The sequence below is a fragment of the Podarcis melisellensis genome (assembly GCF_964234715.1).
Source record: "Podarcis melisellensis genome assembly, chromosome: 2".
In the NCBI taxonomy this organism is placed as follows: domain Eukaryota; kingdom Metazoa; phylum Chordata; class Lepidosauria; order Squamata; family Lacertidae; genus Podarcis; species Podarcis melisellensis.
Genome location: NC_138529.1, coordinates 74,862,523 through 74,887,796, shown reverse-complemented (window position 1 = coordinate 74,887,796; position 25,274 = coordinate 74,862,523). Strand labels below are relative to the sequence as shown.

The following is a 25,274-nucleotide window of genomic DNA, read 5'->3' as shown; positions in this document are numbered from 1 at the left end:
AAATATGTGCTAGTGGACAGCTGCCTCTTGAGCATCAGAAACCACCCCAAAGTTGTGAAGCTGTTTTTTTAAGGGAAATGCAACCATATAAAGTCACAGTACCACCCAGTCATTAGGTTAGTGGCCTTACTACAAAGAACACTTCTGTATTGTTCTAATTATCTATCACTAGCCTAAGGCAATGGCTCAGACCTATTACAACCATCCTAGACTGGGACAGAAAGACTAAAGTATTATAGATCATGTAACGGTGAGTGAAGCAAAACCAGTAATATTGAAAAGAAAGGTCTCCTAACCTGTCATATAATTTCAGTATTTTCTTCAAGTTACGAAATAAAAATTGCTAAGGATGACTGCTGTATTAATTACAAGCCACTTACCGGTAACTGTCTTGGGGAATTTGACATGGGATTTGAAGGAATAAACACTGAGATCATACATCCTTCACTTTTTTAAACAACCTCTGTTCCAGAAAGAACAGACTTTATTTTCCATTACTGTCTACTGTACCCAGCACTGGAATGTTGTACAATTATATTTACATAGTTTCATGAGACATAGTAGCTCGGGGTAGCCAACCTGATCCCCTCTATATGTTGTTGGACTACAGTTCCTATTAGCCTCCACCAGCATGGCCAGTAGGGATGAGGAGAGTTTAAATCTGGGAACATCTGACAGCACCACTTTGGCTACCACTGCAATAGCCAATCCATATAATACCATACCAATACAGTTCACCAAATATGAGAGAAATGTCTGGCAAATGGTAAGGTAAATAGAAATGATGGAAGAATTACAAAGGAGACCATGGACTTTTTTTCTGAGCTTATACTTTCATCAGAATGGAGTATTCTGTTTGCTTATGTTGAAAAGACAATATCTGTAAAAGATGTGCAGTTGACATCTTCCCGATAATTGATTTGTTCTATTACAGGGACATTTCCATGCTGCCAAATTCCTTTTCCAGTCCCGTAATCTGGTTGCAAATATCTCCAATTATTACTAATACCCTAACTTTCCCTCAGTACTCGAGATTTTAGCATTATACACTCTAGTAACCCTCATCACCAGTTCCCTTTTAGTCCCCATTCATCCCAATTATTCAAGTTACTCCAGCTAGGCTGTGGTTCCAAATCTTCCCATTATCCAGCTGCTATTAGTACTGTACAGTGCTCAAGTAATTGTACTAACCAATATGAAGACAATATGTATTTTGAAAACACTTTATTATAGTATTGAAAACAGTTATAATTACTAATACTATAATTATTATAGTATTGAAGACAGTTATAATTACTAATATTCCTTATATAGCATGAAAATGGCTATCAAACAATAGTACTTTCAAAGCTAAAAATATACGTTATCTTTTGATTAGATTTTTTATGTTATTTATCTTACCAAAGATACATCTGTGTATATATGTGTGTGTGTGTGTGCATATATATATATATATATATATATATATATATATATATATATATATATATATGCACATAATTGCAAGCACATGTATTATGCATGTTATTGGCCCATGAATATGCTACCCGCTCCATGTATGTTTCCTGGAAAACACATATGTTATATGTAATATTTGAGCAATCTTATACCATACTGTAAAAGTGCATAACATGTAAGAGAACATGTAATGAAATCTTGATAGAATAACTTGAAAATGTAATAAGAATTGCAAAAAGACCAAAAACATATCACTTACCAAGGCACCTTTCCTTTTACTTTAGATCTGGGGTGAGGAGCCTGTTGTTTTCCAAATGTTGTTGAACTCCCATCAGCCCCAACTAGCATGGCGAATGGTCAGGAATGATGGGAGTTGCAGTCTAGCAACAACTGGAGAGCCACAGTTGTGATCTAATAATTCAGATTAGGGGTAAAAAATATTTCTCAAGAGGATTACATATTAGCAGATATTGAGTCATATTTTTGACCACAAAGATGCTTAAAGGCACAAATAAGAGAGAGAAAAGGTCACAAATCTAATTGTATCTTAACCAAGTATACAAAACATTTTATTTCCCACCTTTTACTTATCACATTGTCAAATTCCTGGGTTCCTGACCATTAGCTTACTTTTGGACTGGTGTGTTTTGCTAGTGTATTTTGTAGTAAAATATCATGTGTCATGAAGTCTGGCAAAGTATCCATGTTGCATAATGGAGCAAGCAGGTAATGCAAAATGCTAGCTGGCAGGGGGTAGTGTAAAATCAGAGTTCCTGCTCCTACACCTTGTTTTAATTTCCCTCAGTTCTTAGTGGCTCTTTGAATAGTGAGAGCATGTTATTGAAACAAAGGGATAGTGGCCTGATATACATTTTGTGACCAGACTCTAGAGTCACCTCTTCTTTTCAGGGACAACAGCCATTCAGTTCATGATTGTGGAAGCCTCCAAATTTAGAAAAAGCTGTTGTCTGTCAAAATCTTTTTAGAACATGTACACATGATGATTTCAGCAGCGGCTTCCGCAGCTGGAACTAAGAATGTTTACAGTGGAACAACTGTATCATCCTATGTCTGCTTTCCATGGTTTCAAGTTTTTATCTGGAATGTGAATTATTGGGGAAAGCCATCCAGCCGCTACATCTCAGGCATGTAATTCATTCTTGTCACCACCTCAATTAACACAGATTTGTTAGGAGGTGGATTTTCCAATTTATCTTGTTTTCATTGAACATACTTTGGATTGCCTCAGGCAACTATGAGTGCAGTCAAAATGTGTTTTTTTGTAGTACTTGTTCTATTTCTTTGAAATATTTGTTAGTGTTCACAGTTCCATGAAAGCTTTAATCCTGCGATGTGAACTAGCATGGAATTACTTTCTGTGGGGAATTTTGCCTTTTAATTTGCTAATGATGCAAGCAAAAACTGCATATCATTAGTGGATGACAAAGACGTCAGCTTGCATTGACCTTTGATGATAAATGCAAGTCGCATAGCTTTTGATTATGCCTCAAATAGCACACATCTATATGAAGAAAGCTTCTCTATCCTCTGCTTCTTTATCACACCACATAATGGTCAGGATGCATCAAACAGTGAAGAGGGTGTAGCTCGGAGGTGTAGCTTAGCATATGCCATCTTCAGTTAAAAGTATCTCAGGTTGGAGAGCCTTTGCTAGTCTAAACAAGCAACACTAGGCTACACAGCGCAGTATAAGGCAGATTTCATATGTTCATAAGCTAGAGTCACTTGTCAATTCTGTCCTTTTAAAGATCCTATCCATAAGCAACATGCCATTTCCTCCTGGTATTTGATACCATTCTAAATCTGCAAAGTGTTGTACGGTTTCTAAGTTTGCTCTGAGCGTAATCTACATTGCCTGCAAGTGGAGGTAATAGATGACATTTGTACTATGAGAAGTGTGAATGGTAAGCAACTGTGATAGAGGCAACTCTGCCTATTATTTTGAAACCATTTTTATCCTGCTCCCAAGCAATCTGGTCTCAAGAGGAACTAGCGCAGACTGTGCAATTCCTTTGCTACAGATTTTCTATGCTTGTATATTATGGAGCCACTGCTTTCCCTGCTTTGGAGCTTATTTGGAGCTTAGTGTACTTCTGCTTTGGAACATGTGCCTGTTTTCAAGCAGGTATTATTTTTGCATGAACTAAATGCCATCACATATTCTCCTAGAACAGAGGAAGCTCCCTTGTGCTGAATAAGTCCATGTAACTCAGTACTGTCTACATGGACTAGCAGCAGCTCTTCAGACATGGGACATGTCCAGCTCTACCAAAAGATGCCAGTGATTGAAACTGGGACCTTCTGCATCTGCAAAGCAGAAGTTCTCCCTTATTGTGGCATTATAGTAGATTATTGCTACGTTCTCAGGCATAGCTGTCATTGTATTAATGAAAGTCCCTCTCCCAGCTCTGGTTCATGCCTCCTTCACTCCTTAAAGGAATAGTCAGACTATGCTTGCAACTACTCCCACCAAGACTTCCTTGCTCCTTTAGCTTTTCAGTAACGCGGCTTAGTGAGATGTGTTACTCAAATAATGTTGTGTGATGTATTGATTTGTATTACATTGTTTGTTTTTTTAAATTGCAGTTCCTATGAGCAACCTACAGCACAGGTTAGCATTAATGCCATGTATGAAGAGGCCCCAAATGTTCTACATTTGGTACTGTCTTAATTTATATGTGCATTTTACAGTATTTTCTTAATTTGAAATGCAATTCCACACACACGCACACACACACACACACAGCCCTCCCCTCTCTGTAGGGATATAATTCATTGCATTGAAAATATTTATCAAGTCAACTTTTTGAGGAAAATCAGAAGGTCAATGAAGTTCAAGAATCTTTCTTGTACTCACTTATCACATTGGTATGCAATATTTATCTTACTAGAAGTGAAAAATAGGCTGCAAGTATAATATTTCCAGGCATGTACACGGCCAGCTTCCTGGAGATATTCCTACAATTATACCTTACCCTTCATTAATAATAAATAATACTGTTAAGTAATAGTGCTGAGGCACCTTTCATAATTTGTGCTTTGGTTTTCTTGCTTGTGGAAAACAAATATTCTAATTATAGTATTTACATGCAAAAACAGTTCTTTTATTTGCTCTTCTGAGGTTTCAGAATCACACTAGAATATGATCTGACGCATGAAAAAGCATATGGTGAAAGTTCCCTTGTATTGATGTAATTATATTCAAGATGAAGGTGTTCTAATTGTGAATCTTCATAATCATGATTCTCTTCACTGTCATCATCTTCCTCCTCCTCCTCCTCCTCTTCATTATCCGACCTACTCCTACAGATGCGCTCAGTAGGGACTGTTCTGTAAAACCATATATGAAATAGTTAAAGGAGCTTAACTATTACATTTTGCTAGGAAATTTCCTTTTTCTTTGCAGCTCTTTTTAAAGATGGAAACTATTGTAAAAAGTGTGAAAAAAACACAGAGCTGTATCCAGAATTTTTCATTTTATGGGTCCCCAGATATTCTGGTTAGGCATATTATAAGCCACTATCAAGCATTTTGTCATTTGCACACATAGCACACACTACTAAAAACATGAACACACTATGTACCTCTACAACATACATGTGTGTTTTCTGTTTGTGTACACATGTTTTGATGTCTAGTCACATTTAGAAACCTATGCAGCATTGCAGAAAATCCTCAGAACAGGAAATTTGGTTCACTCATTTAGAAAACTTGGTCAACCTTCACATTTGTTATTTCTTAATACTGGCCTAAATTTAGACACTATTTTTATTCATGACAGTACCACGTACTTCCTATCCTGCCTTTGAGGGTTAGACAGCCTCTTACTTTCTCGATACCAAATGTTGCTGATAAATGGGAATGCTGCTATCCTCATACCATGTTGCTTTTACATGCTCAGGCCATGTAAACCTGTTTGGAAATAAGGTGATATAAATCTAATATATGCAGTTATTTATTCAATGATCTTCTATATTGTGGGCTTTGTGAAGAATGTATCTGAGCATTTCCTACTGCTGTTTGCCATCTTCATATGGAAAAGAAAATGAAAAAAGACTTAGTGGGAGCATACTATTTTTTTTCTGCTGTAGTCTGATGTTCAACCACTATAATTTTAAATGTCCTAAGTGCATGTCAGGCACCATCCTTGGATTGTTAAGGAAAGTTTGGTCTGAAGAATGTGGTATGCTTATTTACACTTCACTGTGGAATTTTCAGATGACTACTGCTCAACAATAACTAGTTAGAACAAAAGAAGAGCCTTGCCATATTTGATCAAAGGCCCATCTAGTTCAGCATTTGTTTCCCTCAGTGCCCATCCAGGGTAAACAGAGTAGGAAGGCAACATCCCTCCTCATGGCTTTTCCCCCAGCATCTGCAATTCAGAGCTATGCTGCATCTGAATGTGGATATTCAGTCTTGCCATCGGGCTTAATTGAGGTTCATAAAATCAGTCTTCCACAAAGTCATCTAGTAGGGGACTTCAGAGTTTGAGGGACCATTGGTCTGGAAGTGAAGCAGGACCACCTAAAATATGGCATCCCAATTATTGGGATCAGTATGACCTATTGAATCAACAATGTCTTGCACTAGTGGCCTCAAAGATTCAGTTAAAGAAGTAAGCAAGAATTCCATAAACCATGATTTGCTGTGTTTGAACATCTATAATAGAAAGCCAGTATAACATTCTTGTATTTACAATTAAGATGTGTATTTATTTATTTACCTTATTTTGTTATTGTTGAGCCTCAGAAAATTTAAGGATCTCATTTCTGCAATTCCAAGTGGTACAGACTTCAGTTGGTTGTGATCTAAGAAGACTTCTCTTAGAGAGTGATATGCCCCATAGAATGACACAGGATCAATTCCCTCATCATCAAGTTTGTTAAATGAAAGGTACAGATATTCCAGCCCTGGCCTCATGTGTCCAAATACAAATCCTGGGATTCTGTCAATTTGGTTGCCTATAAGCACAAGGTGCACCAATGACTTTGGCAGATAGGAGGGAACATGATATATATTATTGTAAGAAAGATCAATAGATTCCAGGTTCCTAAAATAAAGTGAAAAGATATTAAAAAGTAAGAGCATAAAGTAAATAATTTTGTCTTCATACATAACATGCATTTTAAGAGTTCAGGAAGATTGGAAGCGTACAGTCTTATCTATTTTTCTGGAAACCATTTGGGGAATATTTGTACCATATGTTGTTCGGCTCTAAAACTCCAACTCCCGTCATTTCTAGTTTGCAGGACGAGTGGTCAGGGATGCTTGGAGTTGTCGTCTAACCACATCTGGGGACCCAAGGTTAAGAAAGGCTGCTTTAACCACTCACACCACACTGGCAATACTTCTTTCTATCTTCCTAACCATCCATGGGCATTTTTACATGTACAAGGCAGGGATGGGCTGCCATCCTGCTTTCTAGCCATAAAGAGTTAGCAGGCTATAAGGAGAAATGGTGAATTATTTGGGTTGCCTGAGAGCAGCTCTTCTTTGTCATAGCAACTGGTAGTTTTCAGCCTGCAGTACATTCTACTCTGCACTAATTGATAAAAGGACAGGACTGTAAAAAGTCAAAGGGCATATCTCAGCTCTCCAAAACAAATTCACACTAAGGAGAACTTTTTCCCTACCACCTACTCTTTTCCCATAGCTATTGTCCAAACATGTTTACATAACTGTCACTGTCCAGGATCTGAAAGATTGCTCAAGTCTGTATAAGAAAAAGAATAATAACTATAGTCACATTCATAGGCCAAACCTTCTATTTAATTTTCCTCTCTTCCATTAGTTCAGGACATCTGTGCTAAAGTACTCTTTTGGAGTTAAAACCACTCTCCCCACTCTCAGTTATCTCATTAGTCAAGTTTTTTTAAATACAATTTGTAATACTTGACACATCAGAAATCTCAAGTGTTCAAATGCATTTCCCTTTGAGGGAAGAAACAATATATATTATAGCATTATCTATCTCCATCCAGAGTCCTGGTTTGTGTACTTTGGATTGAAATGTTTTAATTGGTCAGTAGTTTTATTGTTGGATTGTATGAATCTATGTTGTATATGATCAGAGGCAATAATAATAATAATAATAATAATAATAATAATAATAATAATAATTTATTTATACCCTGCCCATCTGGCTGGGTTTCTCCAGCCACTCTGGGCGGCTTCCAACAAAATATTAAAATACAATAGTCTATTAAACTTTAAAAGCTTCCCTAAACAGGGCTGCCCTTCAGATGTCTTTCAAAAGTCTGGTAGTTGTTTTTCTCTTTGACATCTGGTGGGAGGGCGTTCCACAGGGTGGGTGCCGCTACCAAGAAGGCCCTCTGTCTGGTTCCCAGTAACTTGGCTTCTCGCAGCAAGGGAACCACCAGAAGGCCCTCAGCACAGGACCTCAGTGTCCAGGCAGAATGATGGATGTGGAGACGCTCCTTCAGGTATACTGGACCGAGGTATATTATTTATTAATAAATAAATAAATGCTACCTGTATGCTCTCTTCCTGCCCATCTTAACTGTACCCATAGTTCCTTATTTTTCTATTTTAAAAGGTAACACATTAGCATAATGTTTACTTAATAGCCACGTCCTTTAATTGGACATTTTCCTCCAGACATCGGGATTCTACTATCTACTGAGATAGATTGGTAGAATGTAACCTGCTTACAGTGAATAACCATCTGATTAACACCAAGAATAAAAAAACACAAGAGTTCCTTTCTTCAGAGGAAGATGCTTCCGGTGTTTATAATTTTGCTTTAAGTAGACTAGACACCTGCGTGGTATATGTTGTCAAAATACAAAAATAAGCTCGTCTGGGGAGTATAGAATAGTTTGATATTTTTTTAAGGTGACAGTTTTCTGGGTCAGAGGTCTACAAATTCCATTTGCCATGTTGCTATCATGATCATTGTTGGCCCTCTCCACTCCTCAGTAGTTCACTAAGAGCAGATCAATCTGGAGAGAAAGGGTCTGGAAATAAAATTGTCCTGAAGATAGAACAGTGTAAGGGACTTGTTCTGTTCTCCAGAAATTCTGTGCAAAATCAAGCAAGAGCCAGCACAGCCCCCAAATCCATTGGCATGCACAGAAGACTCACTGGGACAGGAGAAAGGATTTTCTCTCACTTTGGATGTTTAGAAGGAAATACACAAAGTCCTTCCATCATGTTAGAAAGAGTCGTTTGTGAAGTTACTTATATCCCACATCACATCAAGTAATTGAGAAATGTATTTTCACTGAAGCCATCTTCGTACAAAGCTCTGTGCAAAGTGATGAAAAATGCCCTAGTACCCTGTACTGTGCTAGTAGACTGGGGGTGGGACATTGGAGTTAGTTTCAAATTGCCCTGAGCTTTCTACAGGAAGCAGAAGCAGCATGTGTGTCTCTCACTGCTCTGCCTTCTCCAAAAGGAAGTATGGTAAGAAGACCACACTCTTCTCTCCCTAGTTCTCTTTGTATACCAGCAAATAGTTGGTTAATATGCCAAGAAAAACATTTGTGGAACCTCCATCTTCTATGTAGTACAACTTCTTTATTCTATACTTTAATTAATTAAATGTTGTGATTGGAAAATAACACAAAGTTTACACTTACTCGTGATTGATCCATGCCAAAGGAGCTATTCTGCTTTCTTCTAATTTGTTGTGCCTCAGAACAATTGTGTTGATATTTCTGGTATGATTAAAGCAAACTTCTGTAATTTCTTCAATTTGGTTATTATCGAGATATAATTCCTATTTAGAATGCATGGTAAAAGAAGGAAATATGTAAAAAGTGTATTGTATAATACATTAAAGTGGTTATTTTAAAATGTAGAATATGTGGTGTAAAGCTGCTTTACTTATTTTCCAAAAGTGGCAACAAAGTTGTTCCTTGTTTCCAGACAAAGTTAGTTAAGAGACATTAGTTCCAAATGAAAGGGGGAGAAGCCCAAGTTCCCCCTTCATATGTTGCACGGGTTGTGTGATTGAGTATTGCATCTATTTTCCCCATGTCCCTAAACCTGCCCTTGGACTTCAATCCTGACTCAATGCTTTTGAAATTATTGGCAATTACTAATGAATAAGCATGCCCAGGATCAAAGCTTAAGGTTGTCTCCAATCTCACAGTATTTTGTGCCATGGGGGGGATGTGGGATATGAGATTCTTGCACATGCCACGAAATTTAAAGTTCTCTGTTGCTCTGGTGCAACAAATTCACTTTTAAAAAATGAGGTTTCGCTATTAGGAAAGTGGTGGAAAATGCATTTAAAAGTATGGAACAAACAAGTGATTAGCAGGACAACATATTAATGCCCCACAAGCATATCAGGATGAATGTTGATTGTCATATACCTGCCTCACAAACAAATCAGAAGGAATGCTAAACCTAACCTCTACAGTAAGCCTTGTGCAAGCAAATCAGGATAGGTCACCTAGAGGAGCCCTGACTATTATGGAAAAGGAAACAGATCATCTTTTTTAATTTTAAAAAACCTTACCTCAATAGAATTGGGAAGGCGCTGCGGAATGGTCCTAAATTTATTCCGTCCAAGGCGCAAATAAGACAGGCTCTTCAAAGGTTGAAAGGCTAATGGACTAACATTAGCTTCGTTGAGTTTATTGCCTTCTAATTCCAGTGTCACCAACTTTTCTAAACCTTTAGAAAATAAAGCAAACATGGTGAAATGTTTGTGCTCATTCAGTAAGATTCAGGGCAAAAAATGAATCTGAATATTGGTATTTCATATTCTAACCAATTTCTCTTCTCATTGACCTATACCTCCAGAATATCAGAGAGAAATTTTAATCCTAATGTTATTTAATAATAGCAGGAGAACTTCATGTTTATTTGAATACAATTTATAATTCTCCACACTTGTTTGTTATTGGTTCACTAAGACACAACTATGATTATAGTAAATTTAAATAAATTAGGAATAAATATAATACACGAGAATTATGGAATACACTAATTTTTTTATTCTAGTTTTCAAGTAGAAACCATGTGCATTGAAAATATAACTGTGCCTTGTTCTGAGTCTGATAAGCAAACTTATTTTTTTACCCTTTGTGCTATGATTCAAATAAAAGTTCCTGTCCTTCATAAGAAGGATCTCTCATCCCCTTCTCCCATTTCTATCTCCTGTTGTGAGGAACAGGGGAGCCTCAGGTCTTCCCAGGTCTTCTGCAGTCCTTCTTGGGCCAGGAGAGGTTCACTTTAGGGTGCCCCCAAGAAGGTACTTAATTTCACAAAGGTGGCATCTGGATACTGCAAATGAGTCATTGGCAACAGACTTTTAAAACTAGCCAGATTCTCTGTTATCAGCAACTAATGCCTTAGAAGATATTTGGTCTTAAAAAAGAAGATATGTATTTTGAACAATTTTTAAGTAGCAAAATGAACATAATGTGTATTATTTTGCATCCCAAGCTATAAACAAATTTTGAGTGAAATAATGTTCTGTTCATACTGCTTTTCAGCATTAAGAGCTAGATCAATTCACATTCTGAACCGGGTTATTTACATGTTTTAGCCACACCAGTACACAATTTCTTTTTGTAAACTTTGTTTTGAGGTTTTTCGTACAATCAGCAGTATATATTTTATGAAATAAATAAATAATCTATTGACTTCCAGTATTTTTAGACTGACTTTCAGGAAAAGCCATCCGAAGGCAGCTTACATACATTTCTATAAAGGTAAAGGTAAAGGGACCCCTGACTGTTAGGTCCAGTTGCGAACGACTGGAGCCAGCGAACAGCTTCCGGGTCATGTGGCCAGCATGACTAAGCCGCTTCTGGCAAACCAGAGCAGCACACGGAAACGCCATTTACCTTCTCGTCAGAGCGGTACCTATTTATCAACTTGCACTTTGATGTGCTTTCAAACTGCTAGGTTGGAAGGAGCAGGGACCAAGCAATGGGAGCTCACCCTGTCGTGGGGATTCGAACTGCTGACCTTCCTGATCGGCAAGCAATAGGCTCTGTGGTTTAGACCACAGCGCCACCTGCGTTCTATAGAGTAGGTGGAATTAAAAAGAGTATGTTACCTAGTATCTCTCCTCTAGGCAAATTACTGGGTAAAAATCAAGGCTACAGCTACATTCTTATGCATCTGAGTAGAGGGCGGTTGTCCCTCTTGTAAAGCGTGTAGCTACCGTATTTTTCGCACCATAGGACACACTTTTTCCCTCCTAAAAAGCAAGGGAAAAGATGTGTGCGTCCTATGGAGCGAATGCAGGGGGGGAGGCAGGCGCGAAGAGCCCCCAAGACAAGCTCCGTGCCCTCTTGCGGGCTTTTCCACAGGAGGGAGAAGGGACTGACTGGCGGCATCAGTCCCTTCTCCCACCTACCAGAAAAGCCAGGAGAAGCTGTGATCTCTTTAAAGGGGTTGCACGGCTTCTGCGTGCTTTTGCGAGAGGTGAGCGAATCCGCCCACCTCCCAGGAAAGCCAGAAGAAGCCATGCAGCCCTTTTAAAGTGTGCGCGGCTTCTGCCGGTTTTGCGGGAAGTGGAGGAATTCCCCCACTTCCCAGAAAAGCCAGGAGAAGCCGCAATCACTTTAAAGGGGTTGTGCGGCTTCTGCGGGCTTTTGGGAGAAGTGAGGGAATCCCCCCACCTCCCAGTAAAGCCCTGCGCAGCGTCTCCTGGCAAGTAGAGGCTGCACGGGGCTAAAGGGGAAGCCAAAACAGCGAGTGGGATCCATCCTGCCCCCTGCCTTGGCTTGCTCCATAGCTGCACACAACCCCTCTGGCAGGAAGAGGTTGTGTGCAGCCAGTACGCTGCTCTTTGGGGCTGGGGGGAAAAGATTTTTTTTCTTGATTTCCCCCCCTAAAAACTGGGTGCGCCCTATGGTCCAGTGCACCCTATGGTGCGAAAAATACGGTAAGTACTGGAAAAACAACTTTGTTCACAATCAGATCTGTCAGTGTGATATAACAAAGAGTGCAGTTCTCGTGTTTAAAAATATATGTACATGATCCACTCCAAGTGTCTCTGGGAATTGTTGTTATATATTTTATTTCTATACCGCTTTATATTTTAAAGAAAAATATGCATTCTTCGAGACATAAAACTTGCTGACAGGAGTTCTAATGATGGCTGTTTCTGTAGAAGATTTGGCAAATGCACAACCATTATCAATTTGCATGACACGTATAATTTGTCATTTAGGAGCTGTCGCCAAGTACAAGAATGTCTATGCAATTGTAGTGTTAAAATGTATTCTTATTCATAGTTACTAAACGAAAAAATTGTAGGATGCATTTTTAAATAATATGGAAGTTACCTACTTTTTTTCTTGTCATGAATTTGTAAGCTTTTATTACCTTAGTCATCTGCATTCATAATTACAATATACCTTCAAAGCTGTATTCATCAATTGCATGTAGTTGGTTTTCGTTTATTTTAAGTTCTTCTAAAGTTGATGGCAAACCAATCGGAATATGTACTAGTGCATTTCCATCCAAATATAAACGTTGCAAATTCTTCAATATCTGTGTTGGGGAAGATACAAATTGAGAAATCGAATTAACTTTGATTTTTAAGTTTTAAAATATTTTTTTCTAGCGCTGTTTGCTTTAGGTTCATGTGTGCTTTATGAATATTACTGTATGTGGCCTGCGTTGGCTTACACTAGCACATGGGTAATTTAAAATTAAATTGAAGCCACTAATTTTCACCTCCCTAACCTGTAAAAGTAGTAATTCTCACAAAATATCCCCAGATCTCACTTTGTTCTGTCAATGATTTCATTATTGATTGCAATTGTGAAGAGTTACAGTGTATTCATTAATGTACTCTCATGGATTCTTTGACAAACAATTTCAGCAAAACAGCCATTGCTATACATTGACACACACACATACAAAGAATTAAAAAACCCTAGATTTTCTTACTTTAAATGCCCGTGGACCTATGCCAGATGATGTGATATTATTTCTACGAAGATCAATCCTTTCCAAATTGGGAATCCCATTAAAAGCTTCATCTGGGATGGAAGTTATAGTATTACCTAGGAAAAGGAAAGGTGTGTAATAGCAATAGGAATTTTAAGACTCACTTCCATTTCTTAATCATTTTCCATTTCCCTTATGGTTTTATCACACAGATGCTTATTACCATATTTAGTGTCAAGTAAACATTACGATGTCTCCATATTGCTTCTTCATAAACCAACAAAGCAAGGATTTTGATATAGCCAAGCAATGAATATCAAAACTTACATCACATTGTCCCTTCCCTCCTCCAATTTTTACAATGAGAACATTGGACATTAGTTGAACATTGGACATTAGAAATAGTAGAGCTAACATTAATGTGGGATGCATTTGAAAATTATTATTATAAACAGGTCAGTTTTTTCCTTACCTACAAGCTCTACGCTTGTAAGCTCTGCATCCATGATTGGTGGTATTTGTTTGAGTTTGGCATTAACACAGCTGATTGTGTTGTCCAGGATGGAGCATCCAGTTGGCAAAGTAGGCACTTCAGTAGAAGGCTCAGGAATTGGGAAACGAGGCGGCATTCTGAATACATCACCACGCAAAACATCTTCCTCCTCTTTTTCTTCTTCCTCACTTCCTTCAGGTTGTTCACTTTCTTCTTCATTTTCTTCTTCCTCTTTCTTGAGTCCTTTTTCTATTCTTAACTCTTCTTCTTCATATGCTCTTCTCCTTTCTTCTGCTGCTCTCATCTTCTCATCTTCCCTCTGATCCTTTGTGTGTACATGTTTTTCCTTCTGTTCATGGCTTTTTCTTCTTTGCTGGTTCTCTTTATCTTTATTTTTTATAGTAATTTCTTTCTTTTCAAGCCGTTTCCCCTTCTTTTCAGCATTTTGATCTTGTGTTTGTCGGTTGTACAAGACTGGATCAGTATGGTCATTGGGCTCTAGATTATCACCAGAAAATTCAGATGTGTCACCTAGTGAAATAGTACTTAGCTCTGAAAGCAAGGAGGTCATGGTGTTGAAAGTGGACAGTCGATATCAATATAAAGAAAAATGTTAACAGTTTTTAGTAGCAGGCATTAATATATATGTGCTTGAAGAGAATAATTATTCTATTATAGTGAAGAATATTAATAAAATACAGTATTGCGCATAAAATCCCTAAGATAAGAAAATTACAGTGGTTTTGCTGGTGCGTTTTTTGTATGTTTACGCACATACATACATACATATATACAGACTGAGTGAAGGTGTCTGGTAATTTTGCCCTTTTCAACAGTAGTGCCAATAGCTACCGTATATAATTTTCCAGTTATTAACTCAAAATTATGAAGGAAAAATTCAAATGCAAAATGTATATTATCCTGCTTTGTTTCCCACCTTTGATTTAATGGCAGCATGTGCTTACACATTGGCAATGTTTGGACACATCACTAAACCATAAACTATTAGGAAATTAGTTTATGCATGAGCTATGTGCTACTACATGCAGCTTGAGCTTTCCTGCTTTGCTTCTCCCTTCCTCCAAGCACAGAGTGGGTGATGTAGTATTACATCAGAACCAGTGTCCATGGTTTATTTCCCTCTTAGCAAACCAAGATAAACCAAACCAAGGTTTATTCTAGGCATCCTGATCAATGTTTGCTTGGGAGAAACAAACCACAAATCCTGATTCAGATATAACGTTAAGTCAGCTGCTTTGTGGTTTGTTTCCTCACTGGAGGGAGGGAGGAGGAAAGCAGGCAGATCTGTTCATGGGCTTGTGGCTCAGTTAGGTTTATGCAGATATGCTGTTCATGTCTGCTGACATTTCCATATGGGTAAGAGTGTCTGTGTTGGCCTAGTTGCTGCACTGACAGGGGCAAAAAAAGATGCCACCATCATCATGGACAATCAGGACAGCAATAGATATCCCCAGTGGAAATGCCTGTGTACATATACAGCCTACCATGATCCATGCAAATAATAAAAGGTCAAAGAATAATTCCTAATTTCATTGCCTTTTAGCAGTTGCACATATTCAAAGGATTACATTACTTACACTAAATTGTATCCTGTATATATACTGTGTGTCTGAAGTATGCAAAAAAAATCAATATACTGTACCAATATCCATACACACTGGGCAACACTCTCCTTCGGGTATCTTGGTATTGTGACACGTCAGAGGATGGCACAAGGTTTCATCACACAACACCTTTCCTTTTGAGCAGAGGCACGTAACACAGGGTTTAGGAGACCACACAGACTTATCATACATAATCATCCCATTTGCAAAACATTTATTTTCTTTTCCTGATAAATGGAAAACAAAAGCAAGTTTTAAAATTGGCATAAAATGTATTGGTAAATTAAAACATTTGGTGGGTAAGTTTTCCAGATACCCAACTTCATACAAATCTCTGTGGGGGCTCTAGTGTATGCATGAGCAACGACTCCCCAGCCAAATCAATGTTGAAAACAACTGTGCATGGACAAGAAGGATGCTACACACCATCCTTGGTATGTATCCAACATGGAAGATACAGCGTAATGTCAGACTAGGTCTCCGGGAGACCCAAGATCAAATCCTCACTCAGCCATGAAGCTCACTGGATAACCTCAAGCTGGATAAACTCAAGCTAGCACTATTTCTCACCCTAGCACACAACATAGAGTTTTTACAAGAGTAAATGTTTATGTGTAAAGTACCATGTAAACTGCATTCAGCTCTTAGAAGGACTATTATAAATTAAAGAAAGAAATAATAAAGAATTGGATGATGTGATTGAGGGGTCATGTTCTGTCTTGGGAGAGCCATGTAAATTATACTTTTTTGTAAATATCTTTAATATAGAAATATTTTTAATTTAGATATAGTTGACAAAAAGATTATGTGGTTGTAGCCACCTGTCTATCCTGGTGGTTTGATTACCAAACATGAATTGCATTATTTTATATCAAAATAAGTTCTATTTAACATTGTAAGGAGGTTTGTTATCACATAGATAGTATCTCTAAATATATAACCCTACCCTCTACAGTTAATTGGTCTTATTACATTATTGAGATTTACATGTAGGCTTAGTTTTTGATCACCTAAATTTTAAATTAATGTACATGTTTGTAAGAGTATACTCTGCTACAGAAATAAACTTACTTGGCCTTCTACACTGCGTGTTAACTTCTGTTGATCAACAATCCAAGTCCTTAGTCTAAAAAAGCTAGCTAAACTCAAGAGAGGTCCACAATATGCCAACGGAAATTAGCAACTTCACCCACCAAATAGTAATTGAAAAGTTTTATTTCAGCAAGCTTTTGCAGAATTTCATGGTTCTGCTTTTTCTGCTTCTTTAATATGTCTAGTGTTTAGATTGTTTTTACTGATGTTACTGTGCTTTTTTCTTGTTTATTTGGTATAGTTTGCAATCCTGGTATCTTGGGTTTCAGGTACTACAGTTGAAAGCATTTTACAGGAGCATAATCAGTTTTGCCATTCAAAACAGGGTGGGTAGTGGTCATTCCTAAAACTCTAAAAGGAAATGCACTACTTTCCAAGCACCTGATGTCAATCCTCATCCAACAGTTGAGAAATACAAGTTTAGGACTTAATTTCATATGATAATAGTTGACAACCTTAACAAAGCTTGCTTGGTTGTTTTTATATATCAGACATGTGTCTCAGAAGTTACTTGCTACCTTACGGTACACCTACTTTGTGCAGTATAGAGCTGGAGTTGTTAATCAGTTGTTCTCCAGCTGTTGTGGGGCTCCAATTCCCTAGCACGGCCTAGCACGTGCTAGGGATTTGGAGTGTTTCTGGCCTCTGCAGCCACAGCAAGCACTGTGATTCTCCAGCAGTTTGACATCACCCCCAGAGGCACGCTCCATTGTCTCTTGAGACAGGCGGATGCCAACAATCAGGAGATTCATAGTCTAGCAACATATGAATGACCAAAGGTTAGCCACCATGCCTTAATTATAGTTACGGATCAGGTACCAGCCCTTACATGCAAGATCTCCTTATCACCATCAGACAGAAGTAGGAAAGCTACTTGCAGGGGTCACTGATGGTTTTCAGAGTGCTTGCTAATCACTAAGCCACCATCAAAGAATTCTGATTGTAGGACTAGGCTAGGAAGAGGGGTAATGGAACAGAGAGTATTGCTAGCTCAATTGAAAAAGCTTGCTTGTAGTCTACACACTACATATATATTATTAAAATGTGAATCATGAAAAGAAAACACAAAAGAAGATTTTAAGAAAGAAAGATGTGGAGTTCTGCTAAAGCCAGAGATGCTTATGATCTTTCTTTTAAAAAAAATATGGACATAAGATTGATTATAGGATCTGTAGTTAAATAGGCTTCTTTCCAAATCTGACCTTAACTTGTATTCTAAATACTAGACTAGAAAAATACCTTGTGGTTTAAATCATTGGCAGATATCTCAATGCCTTCAACCTTTGGAAATATGGTACAGATCCAATATTTCAACTAAAATGTCTAGTGGTTTTAGCTCAGCTTTTGGGTAAAATTCCAGTTTTAAAAAGACAAGAATCAATGGGGAAAGGAGGAAACCAACCACATATTACTTCAGCTGATGATTTCTGACAGGAAGATTTGAAATAGTTAATGAAATGCTTGGTACATGTATTGCCAGTTGTATTTAATGTTTAAAAAATGCCTCAAAATGAACAGTTTTCAATCAACAATGTATATTATAAATGGGACATGATAGTTCTCTATCATTTCTGATCAGATTTTTTTTTATCATAGCCATTTCTATTAAAGTTGACATTATTTGTCCAACACAATGTTTATCATGCCTTAGAAGGAAGGGTGAATATATGTTCGAAGATGATCCAGTTTCATATGCAACAGTAATACAATTCTCTAAAGTAGCCAAATGCCGTTTGGAGCAAGAGGAGTTTTCTCAACCAGTTGCATGGTTAGAATTATGTAAAATGGTCAATTTTCAGCCAAGCTGGCACCTTAAGTGACTGCAATGTGGTAGATGTATTCACATTGTCATATACTGCTAAGTTTGCAGTAACTTATTCATAAATCCAATGCATATATGTCATTCTGAACATTTTCATGTGCAATTTCTATGAACTAGTGTTATATAAACTAGTTGCATTATAAAGCAGGGTATGGGGTTACTAATAGGAGGAGTTCAGAGCATATGTATGTTTCTGTTTTCACTTTTATATTCAAGTTTCCAATTTAAACTCCCCATTTGTGGATTCTGTTATTATTGGTGAAACACATATTTATTTTATATTTTTACCCACCCTTTCCCATATAGATTGGTAGGATATTTTGTTTCTACCACAAACATTTCAGTTTTGAAAAATGCTATTTAATACGTTACCACGCAAAGTGTGTTATTCTTCACATTGTTTCTTTGTGAGAAATTATACCTTTCAGTATATAGGAGGCACTTTAACTGAGAAAAGCATCACTGCATTCTGAAGGATACTCTGGGAGTTTATGATTGAATTGCAGTAAGGGGGCAAGAGCATTCTGGATGATAGAACATGTGGAATGCATTTCTTCAGCAGTTCATTGCTGGGCCTTGATTCATACCTGCTGAGACTGTGAGAAATGATCAAACTCCCCCCTCCCCCTTTTTGGACCATTGCTTCATATTTATTTCTGCTGTATAATGCATACATATTTAAGAGGTTGGTTTCTTGTCATTGTTTATGAGTCACAGATGGGTTTTGGATCATGCACAGTTTGCCCATTTATTGGCAGTGAAAATGTTAACTGGAGAACTGTCCAATTGCTGGATCAGATTCAATACTTCAACAATGAAGAGTTGAAATTATGTGCTGAAGCTTACTTAGTGAATAGTTCACTCAATTCCATGTGTTTTGCTAGCAAGGTTATGAGAATATGAAGGAGAATACTTTGCCTGTTTCTTGGATTATTGTTTTAAAGAAGGAGTAAAGGACAAAAAGAAAAAAATGAATAATTTGGAACTGATTTTTATTTACTATCTATTGAGAAAAGCAGTATTTTGAAAGCATATCTTGTTCTTTGGCATTGGTGTTGTAATAACAAAAGCTTAGTCAACATATAAATCTTTTGTTTGAATTGTGTTTTTGTATTAGTTTAATTTACTGTTTCCAATTTTGAGCTGCCTTGAAATATGTTTGTATGAACAGTGGTATAAAAGTCTTGAGAAATTAGTGTGCTTAGTTGTAAAAGGTAAAAAAGTAAAGGATCCCTGGACAGTTAAGTCCAGTCAAAGACAACTATGGGGTGCAGTGCTCATCTCGTTTCAGGCCGAGGGAGCCATTGTTTGTCCACAAGCAGCATTCTGGGTCATGTGGCCAGCATGACTAAACTGCTACTGGCACATGGAGGACCGTGATGAGTGACAGATCGCACGGAAATGCCATTTAGCTTCCCGCCATAGTGGTAACTATTTACTGTATCTACCTGCACTGTTATGCTTTTGAACTGCTAGGTTGGCAGAAGCTGGGACAGAGCAACGGGAGCTCACCCCATTGCACGGATTCAAACTGCCAACCTTCCAATTGGCAAGCCCAAGAGGCCTAGTGGTTTAGACCACAGCGCTACTCATGTCCCTCTTGCTTAGTTGTAGAAGTGCATTGCACAGGGTGCTCAGCTTCTGTAACTTCTCTACAGCAGGCAAAGTACATACATGGTTTGCAGAATTCTGGGAAGCCTTTGATATGTTTAGTAAATACGTGGATAGTACAACCCTTTGCATTTCTACTCAAAAATAAGTCCTTTTTAGTTCAGATATATGTATATAAGTGAGCGAGTATAGGCTTGGCATTTTAGTTAGCATAATAATAAAGCAAATATTCTCTGCTTACCTGGTAAAATATTGTAACTGGATTCTTGTCCACCCTGACCAATCAGAGAGTCAAATACTTCAGTGATATCACCATCAATATTAATAAGCGGAATGCTTGGTATTGGAGTAATAAAGACTGGGGATTTGATTTCTTGTTGCTTGTTTAGTCTATGATTTCCTGAGGAGCTCTTTCTTATCCCTCTATAGCGCATTCTCCTCCTTGCCCTCCTACGCATTACATTGCGTTCATTCTGAACAACAGCAATGCACAGAGAAACAAGCAGAATGTAACAGAATAGTGCTGCTTTTTGCATTTTCTCCTTCTAGTGTTGTATCCTACAGAAAACACAAAAAATGAGTTTTTGAGATTAATGGAACTGTAGGATATAGTACTGTAGAAAATGGTAAGAGTTCTCTGAAGTGGAATATGTTTGTACCCAGCTGTTGCAGTGATTATTAATGCCCACTATTTTTTGGCCAGCTTTTTATAGTTTAAATTGGGCAATGAGGTGTGTGACCAAGTGCCAAGGATTTGTTCTAGCCTAAAATATCTGAAGATGTGGGATGGAGCATTGATACATTATTTTCATGATTCTCTATTGCCAAGATTCTCAATGGGCTTTTTTGTTGCTTGTCAGTGTAGGACATACTATATGGGATGTATCCAACTAAAGCACACTCAGGGTAGATTTGTTAAAATCTGTAGGTTATATCCAATGTTATTCATACTCACAGCAGACTCACTGAAATTGGTGGTGGTGATTCCTCCACTACAATTCTGCCTGGGACCTTGTTCATACCAGGAAAGGTCTTAGAACAGATAGTCATTCTGTGAGGAGCTGGAAAAGGGTACTGTATTTGCTAAAAGCAAGCATGGGTTTCTCAAAAACAAATCATGCCAGACTAATCTTTTTTTCCTTTTTTTCCTTTTTGATAGAGTTACAAGCTTGGTGGATCAGGGAAATGCTGTGTCTGTAATATATCTTGATTTCAGTAAGGCTTTTGACAAAGTCCCCTATGATATTCTTGCAGAGAAACTGGTAAAATTTGACAAGGCGCTAGACAAAGGGGAATTTGTAGCTGGTTTACTCACTGAACCAAAAGAGTGTTCACCAATGGTTCCTCGTCATCCTGGAAAAAAGTGACAAGTGGTGAGCCTCAAGATTCTGTCTTGGACTTGATGTTGTTCGACACCTTTATAAATGACTTTGATGAAGAAATTGAGGGGATGCTTATCAAATTTGCAGATGTCACCAAACTGGGAAGGGTAGCTAATACATACCTCCGAAAATATAATCAGGATTCAAAATGACCTTAACAGACTGGAAAACTAAGCCACAACTTATAAAATGAATTTAAATAGGGACAAATGTAAAGTTGTACACTTAAGGCAGAAATAATCAGATGCACAAATATAGGATTTGTCCATGATGACAAGGAACCATTAATGAGAACTCTTTGGGTTCGGTCAGTCAACCAGCTTTATATCCACCTATCAGTTACCTCTTTAAACCCACATTTTACCAGCTTCCTTTAGCTGTGATTCCTGAATTGCAGGGGGTCGCACTAGATGACTCTTGGGGCCCTCCCAACTCTACAATTCTATAATTCATCCATCTTCACACCATATGATGTTGTGACTGTCTGTGTAGTAGGAATCTTTATGCTTACAGGCCTAGCAATATGGAATCAGGTAGTTTGTGTAATGTGTAGCAACTATCCATCTTGCTTTTTTATATCTCTGTGCTTGCTCTTCAATCCACAAAGGCATTTTTGAAATAAATATTGTATATTCATTTGTATTGAGATTGGTTGGTTCTTGCTAATTCCTATGAGCATGGAAGGTAGTTTGGGCATTTCTAATGTAACTGTTTCTATTGAGTAATTCCTGGGTTCAGCAACTGACTGCTGTAAAGATCCCCAAATTGATACCTCTATGAATATGTATTCACATATATGTGCATATAGTCACGAGCAGATTTGATAACATGCCAACTATCTTTACATAAAATCTGTAAAGAAGGCAATAGCAATTCTTCATTGTGCTGGTGTGTGTTTTATGGGAATGAACATGTGATCAGCTGAATCAGACTTTGCTTCCTGCCTAGCAGTAGTGAATGGAGTGCGCAACAGTGACTGGGAGCATGTGATGCACAGGATTTTTTTTTTAAGTTCCTGCATTGCAGGGGGTTGGACTAAATGACTCTGACGATTCCTTCCAACTCTACAATTCTATGATTCTATTATTTGTTCCCTCATACCACATTCAAGAAGTAACTTCTGATTTGGCCAGCATTGCACAAATGCATCCTTCACAATGTCACTGAATGCTGAGAAAAATATACTTTCCCAGGTACCATAATATTGCATTATGAATGCTGGTCATTCTTTATAGTTAGTACATTTCTGTCAGCAAGGCAGAGGAAATGGTTAATTTCTTCAACTGATCTTCATTAAAGGTACTTAGACTCTAAGCTAAATTGCATAAACATTACATTTGATACTCCAATGAACTACTGTTCAAACAGTAAAAGTAGGACTTTTATGCAATATATCTAGGAACAAGGAGTTGATAGTTATACAACACCATTATTAATTATCATGTCATATTTTCACAGCTGTGAATTTAGCTACATAGCAATTAAAACTTTGCCAACACACTACTATTATTCATAAAAATGGATAAACAGTACTCCACATTGCATTTTCTTTTGCTATATAACTCTGTTATTGGTGGCATTCATGCTTATTAAAATTAATGATACTAAATACATAGTACTTTCTGCAAATATATTTGAAATTTCTTCTATCATATGCAAGTACATCATACTTTAAACCTCAAATTGTTAAGCAAAGTTTTACATATATTTCACATGAATCTACCAATATTTAAGCAATAATTTAAAATGTAAATATATTTAAAATGCAATATATTACCTGGTAATCTAATCTAACAGTAGATTCTGCTTGCTGTTATTTAATCTCCAGCTGCAAAAGAAAGAAACTTCGGCTGCCTTTAAAATAAAGAAAGCAACAGTAGAATTATGTTGAAACATGTAAGATGACTCCTTAGGGTCTGAAATAGTTCCTTTCCCTGGGGACAAGGCACTGCTCTGCCCTGTGTGCAAAGATTCTGCTAATACAGCTATTGAGAATTGTGCAAACTTCACTTAGAGAAAATGAAAAGCAGCACAATACTTTAGGTCCTTAGGCTGACAAGGCACAGCTGGAAACTTTCCTTTAACAATATGCTTACATAAGGAAAAGAAAACAGGACTATTTTCAAACTTGATAATCATTTGCAGGTATTTTAATCCTGATTTATAAACATTTTAGTATTAATTCATTGCAGGTTTATAAATTTTACAGGTTACATACATATCATAAATTTTAAGTAGAAGCACCCCAAGAACTCATTATTTCCTTATGTAATGACCAAGTTTCTCTGCTAACACTGTATCTCATTTTCCCCTCTGTGCTGCAGGCTTTATTCAGAATACAAATTCTGCTTTGTTTGAAGTAATAGATTTAGTCACAACAGAAATCTTTGCGCTTTGAAAACTGAGTAACTGAAGCATTTCTTCTTGCCTTGCCATTAAAGAGTAACTAGGTCCTGAAATATGACACTTGCACATAGCTCTGTAGAAGCTACAGTGGATTTTTAACCAAAAAAGGAAAGTATACATTACTCACAAGTTCTCTTTGTGCCAAAGGGGTGAAGTCTCCCATTGTTTGGCATATGTTTCTTAGTGTATCACAGTTTCAAAAATGCTAAAAACATCTAACAGAACAAAACCTTTGAACAATCCTTTGTTTGAAGTCACATCATTTAATTTGCCATAATAGATGCTTAGAACTTGAAAGGCAGTGTCACATTAGGAAAAAAAAGTATCATTTTATCATTTTGTGAAGGTTGAGGTGTGCTTCACTTTAGGTCTGTTTTATGTGATCATTTATCCTTAATGAGCAATCCTAAACTCAATGATATGTAGCAAACTCGTATTATGTCAGAGGGGACATTTCGGTCTTCAGGCATTGTTATTGTTGTAGTTATCATCATCATCAATATTATTAATTACACACCCTTTACCCTAAGGTCCCACGGTGGGTGACAACAATTAAATCTCAATGTTAAAACAGTTTAAAACTTTGCAATCCCAGAAATAAGCTGGGTCCTAAAAATATACATCTAGGTGGCAGAAGCCAGAGTAAAAAAATATGCCTTCCACATTTGCCAAAAGCTGTTTAATGAAGATGCCAGCCTGCCAGTGACAGAGAAAGATGGTGTGGGAGGGGGCAGGCCACCCCGGGTGTGATCACTGAGGTGGGGTGACAAAATGGCAAAAACATGAGTTCTAAAAAACAATTTTAAAAAATGGGCTCACAAACCTTTTTAGTTCAATCAACAAACATAATGAAGCGTGGCTGGCACTGGGTGCCACCATGCAGGAGCCGGCACTAACCGCAGGCCTGCAGTGTGCCCCAGCCACGCGTCTCTCCCGGGAGTGACATGGTGGCTTGGGCGCCTGCAGGCTCCACGCTGCCTGAAACGGCAGCTGGGGCTTGCTTCTGCCCACCACCTCTCCCTCAGCTGCCCTACAGCTGAGGGAGAGGCGGTGGAAAGGCTCCACGCAGCGTGCCCTGCCCCATGGCAGCTCGCCCCACCCCCAGCTGCAGGACGTGCGCACTGCACCAGGCACCCATGTGGCTAGCTACACCGCTGCAGGCAGCCGCACAGGATATATGCTATGCAACCACTCTTCAAGCTTCTGAGGTTGGCGCAACAACCACTTGGGCCCCCTCTGCTGATGTTAAGACCCAAGAGGGTCTGCAAGGAATAAGTGTATCTGAAGAAGTGTGCATGCACACAAAAGCTCATACCAAGAACTAACTTAGTTGGTCTTTAAGGTGCTACTGGAAGGATTTTGTTTTGTTTTGCAAGGAATAAGATAGTCTTTCAGGTATTTGGGACTGGAGTCACTAACTTGACCACTGTGAACTGGGCCTGGAAACCAACTGGAAACCAGTGCAGCTGTTTAAA

At 37.9% G+C, this 25,274-nt stretch overlaps 2 protein-coding genes across 8 annotated transcripts in view; one reads left to right on the top strand and one right to left on the bottom strand.

The window, feature by feature from the left end:
* CENPP (centromere protein P) overlaps positions 1-25,274 on the top strand; it is a 147,657-nt gene that overhangs the window by 88,115 nt on the left and 34,268 nt on the right. The window lies entirely within an intron of this gene.
* Positions 1,208-23,396, bottom strand: ECM2 (extracellular matrix protein 2). 5 transcript variants are annotated; one of them, XM_081901197.1, is made up of 11 exons: positions 23,171-23,395; positions 21,327-21,364; positions 20,253-20,569; positions 15,525-15,713; positions 13,841-14,413; positions 13,369-13,484; positions 12,831-12,966; positions 9,971-10,128; positions 9,084-9,223; positions 6,206-6,532; positions 1,208-4,809 (listed from the first exon to the last, which is right to left on the bottom strand). In XM_081901197.1, the coding sequence occupies exons 3-11, from the start codon at positions 20,545-20,547 to the stop codon at positions 4,584-4,586; spliced, it is 2,160 nt and encodes a 719-aa protein (XP_081757323.1). In that variant the 5' UTR covers positions 20,548-20,569; positions 21,327-21,364; positions 23,171-23,395; the 3' UTR covers positions 1,208-4,583. The 5 variants fall into 5 exon arrangements, with proteins under 5 accessions (XP_081757323.1, XP_081757325.1, XP_081757322.1 ...); XM_081901199.1 differs by lacking the exon at positions 21,327-21,364 and having other exon boundaries at positions 13,841-14,392; positions 23,171-23,396; XM_081901196.1 differs by lacking the exon at positions 21,327-21,364.

Coding starts and splice junctions, on each gene's coding strand:
- ECM2 (XM_081901197.1), bottom strand. CDS start 20,547: ATGCAAAAAGCAGCACTATTCTGTTACATTCTGCTTGTTTCTCTGTGC. Junction 13,485..13,840: donor TACAAGCGTAGAGCTTGTAG/GTAAGGAAAAAA, acceptor TCCTTTTCCTAG/GTAATACTATAACTTCCATC. Junction 9,224..9,970: donor GCCTTCCCAATTCTATTGAG/GTAAGGTTTTTT, acceptor CATTCTAAATAG/GAATTATATCTCGATAATAA.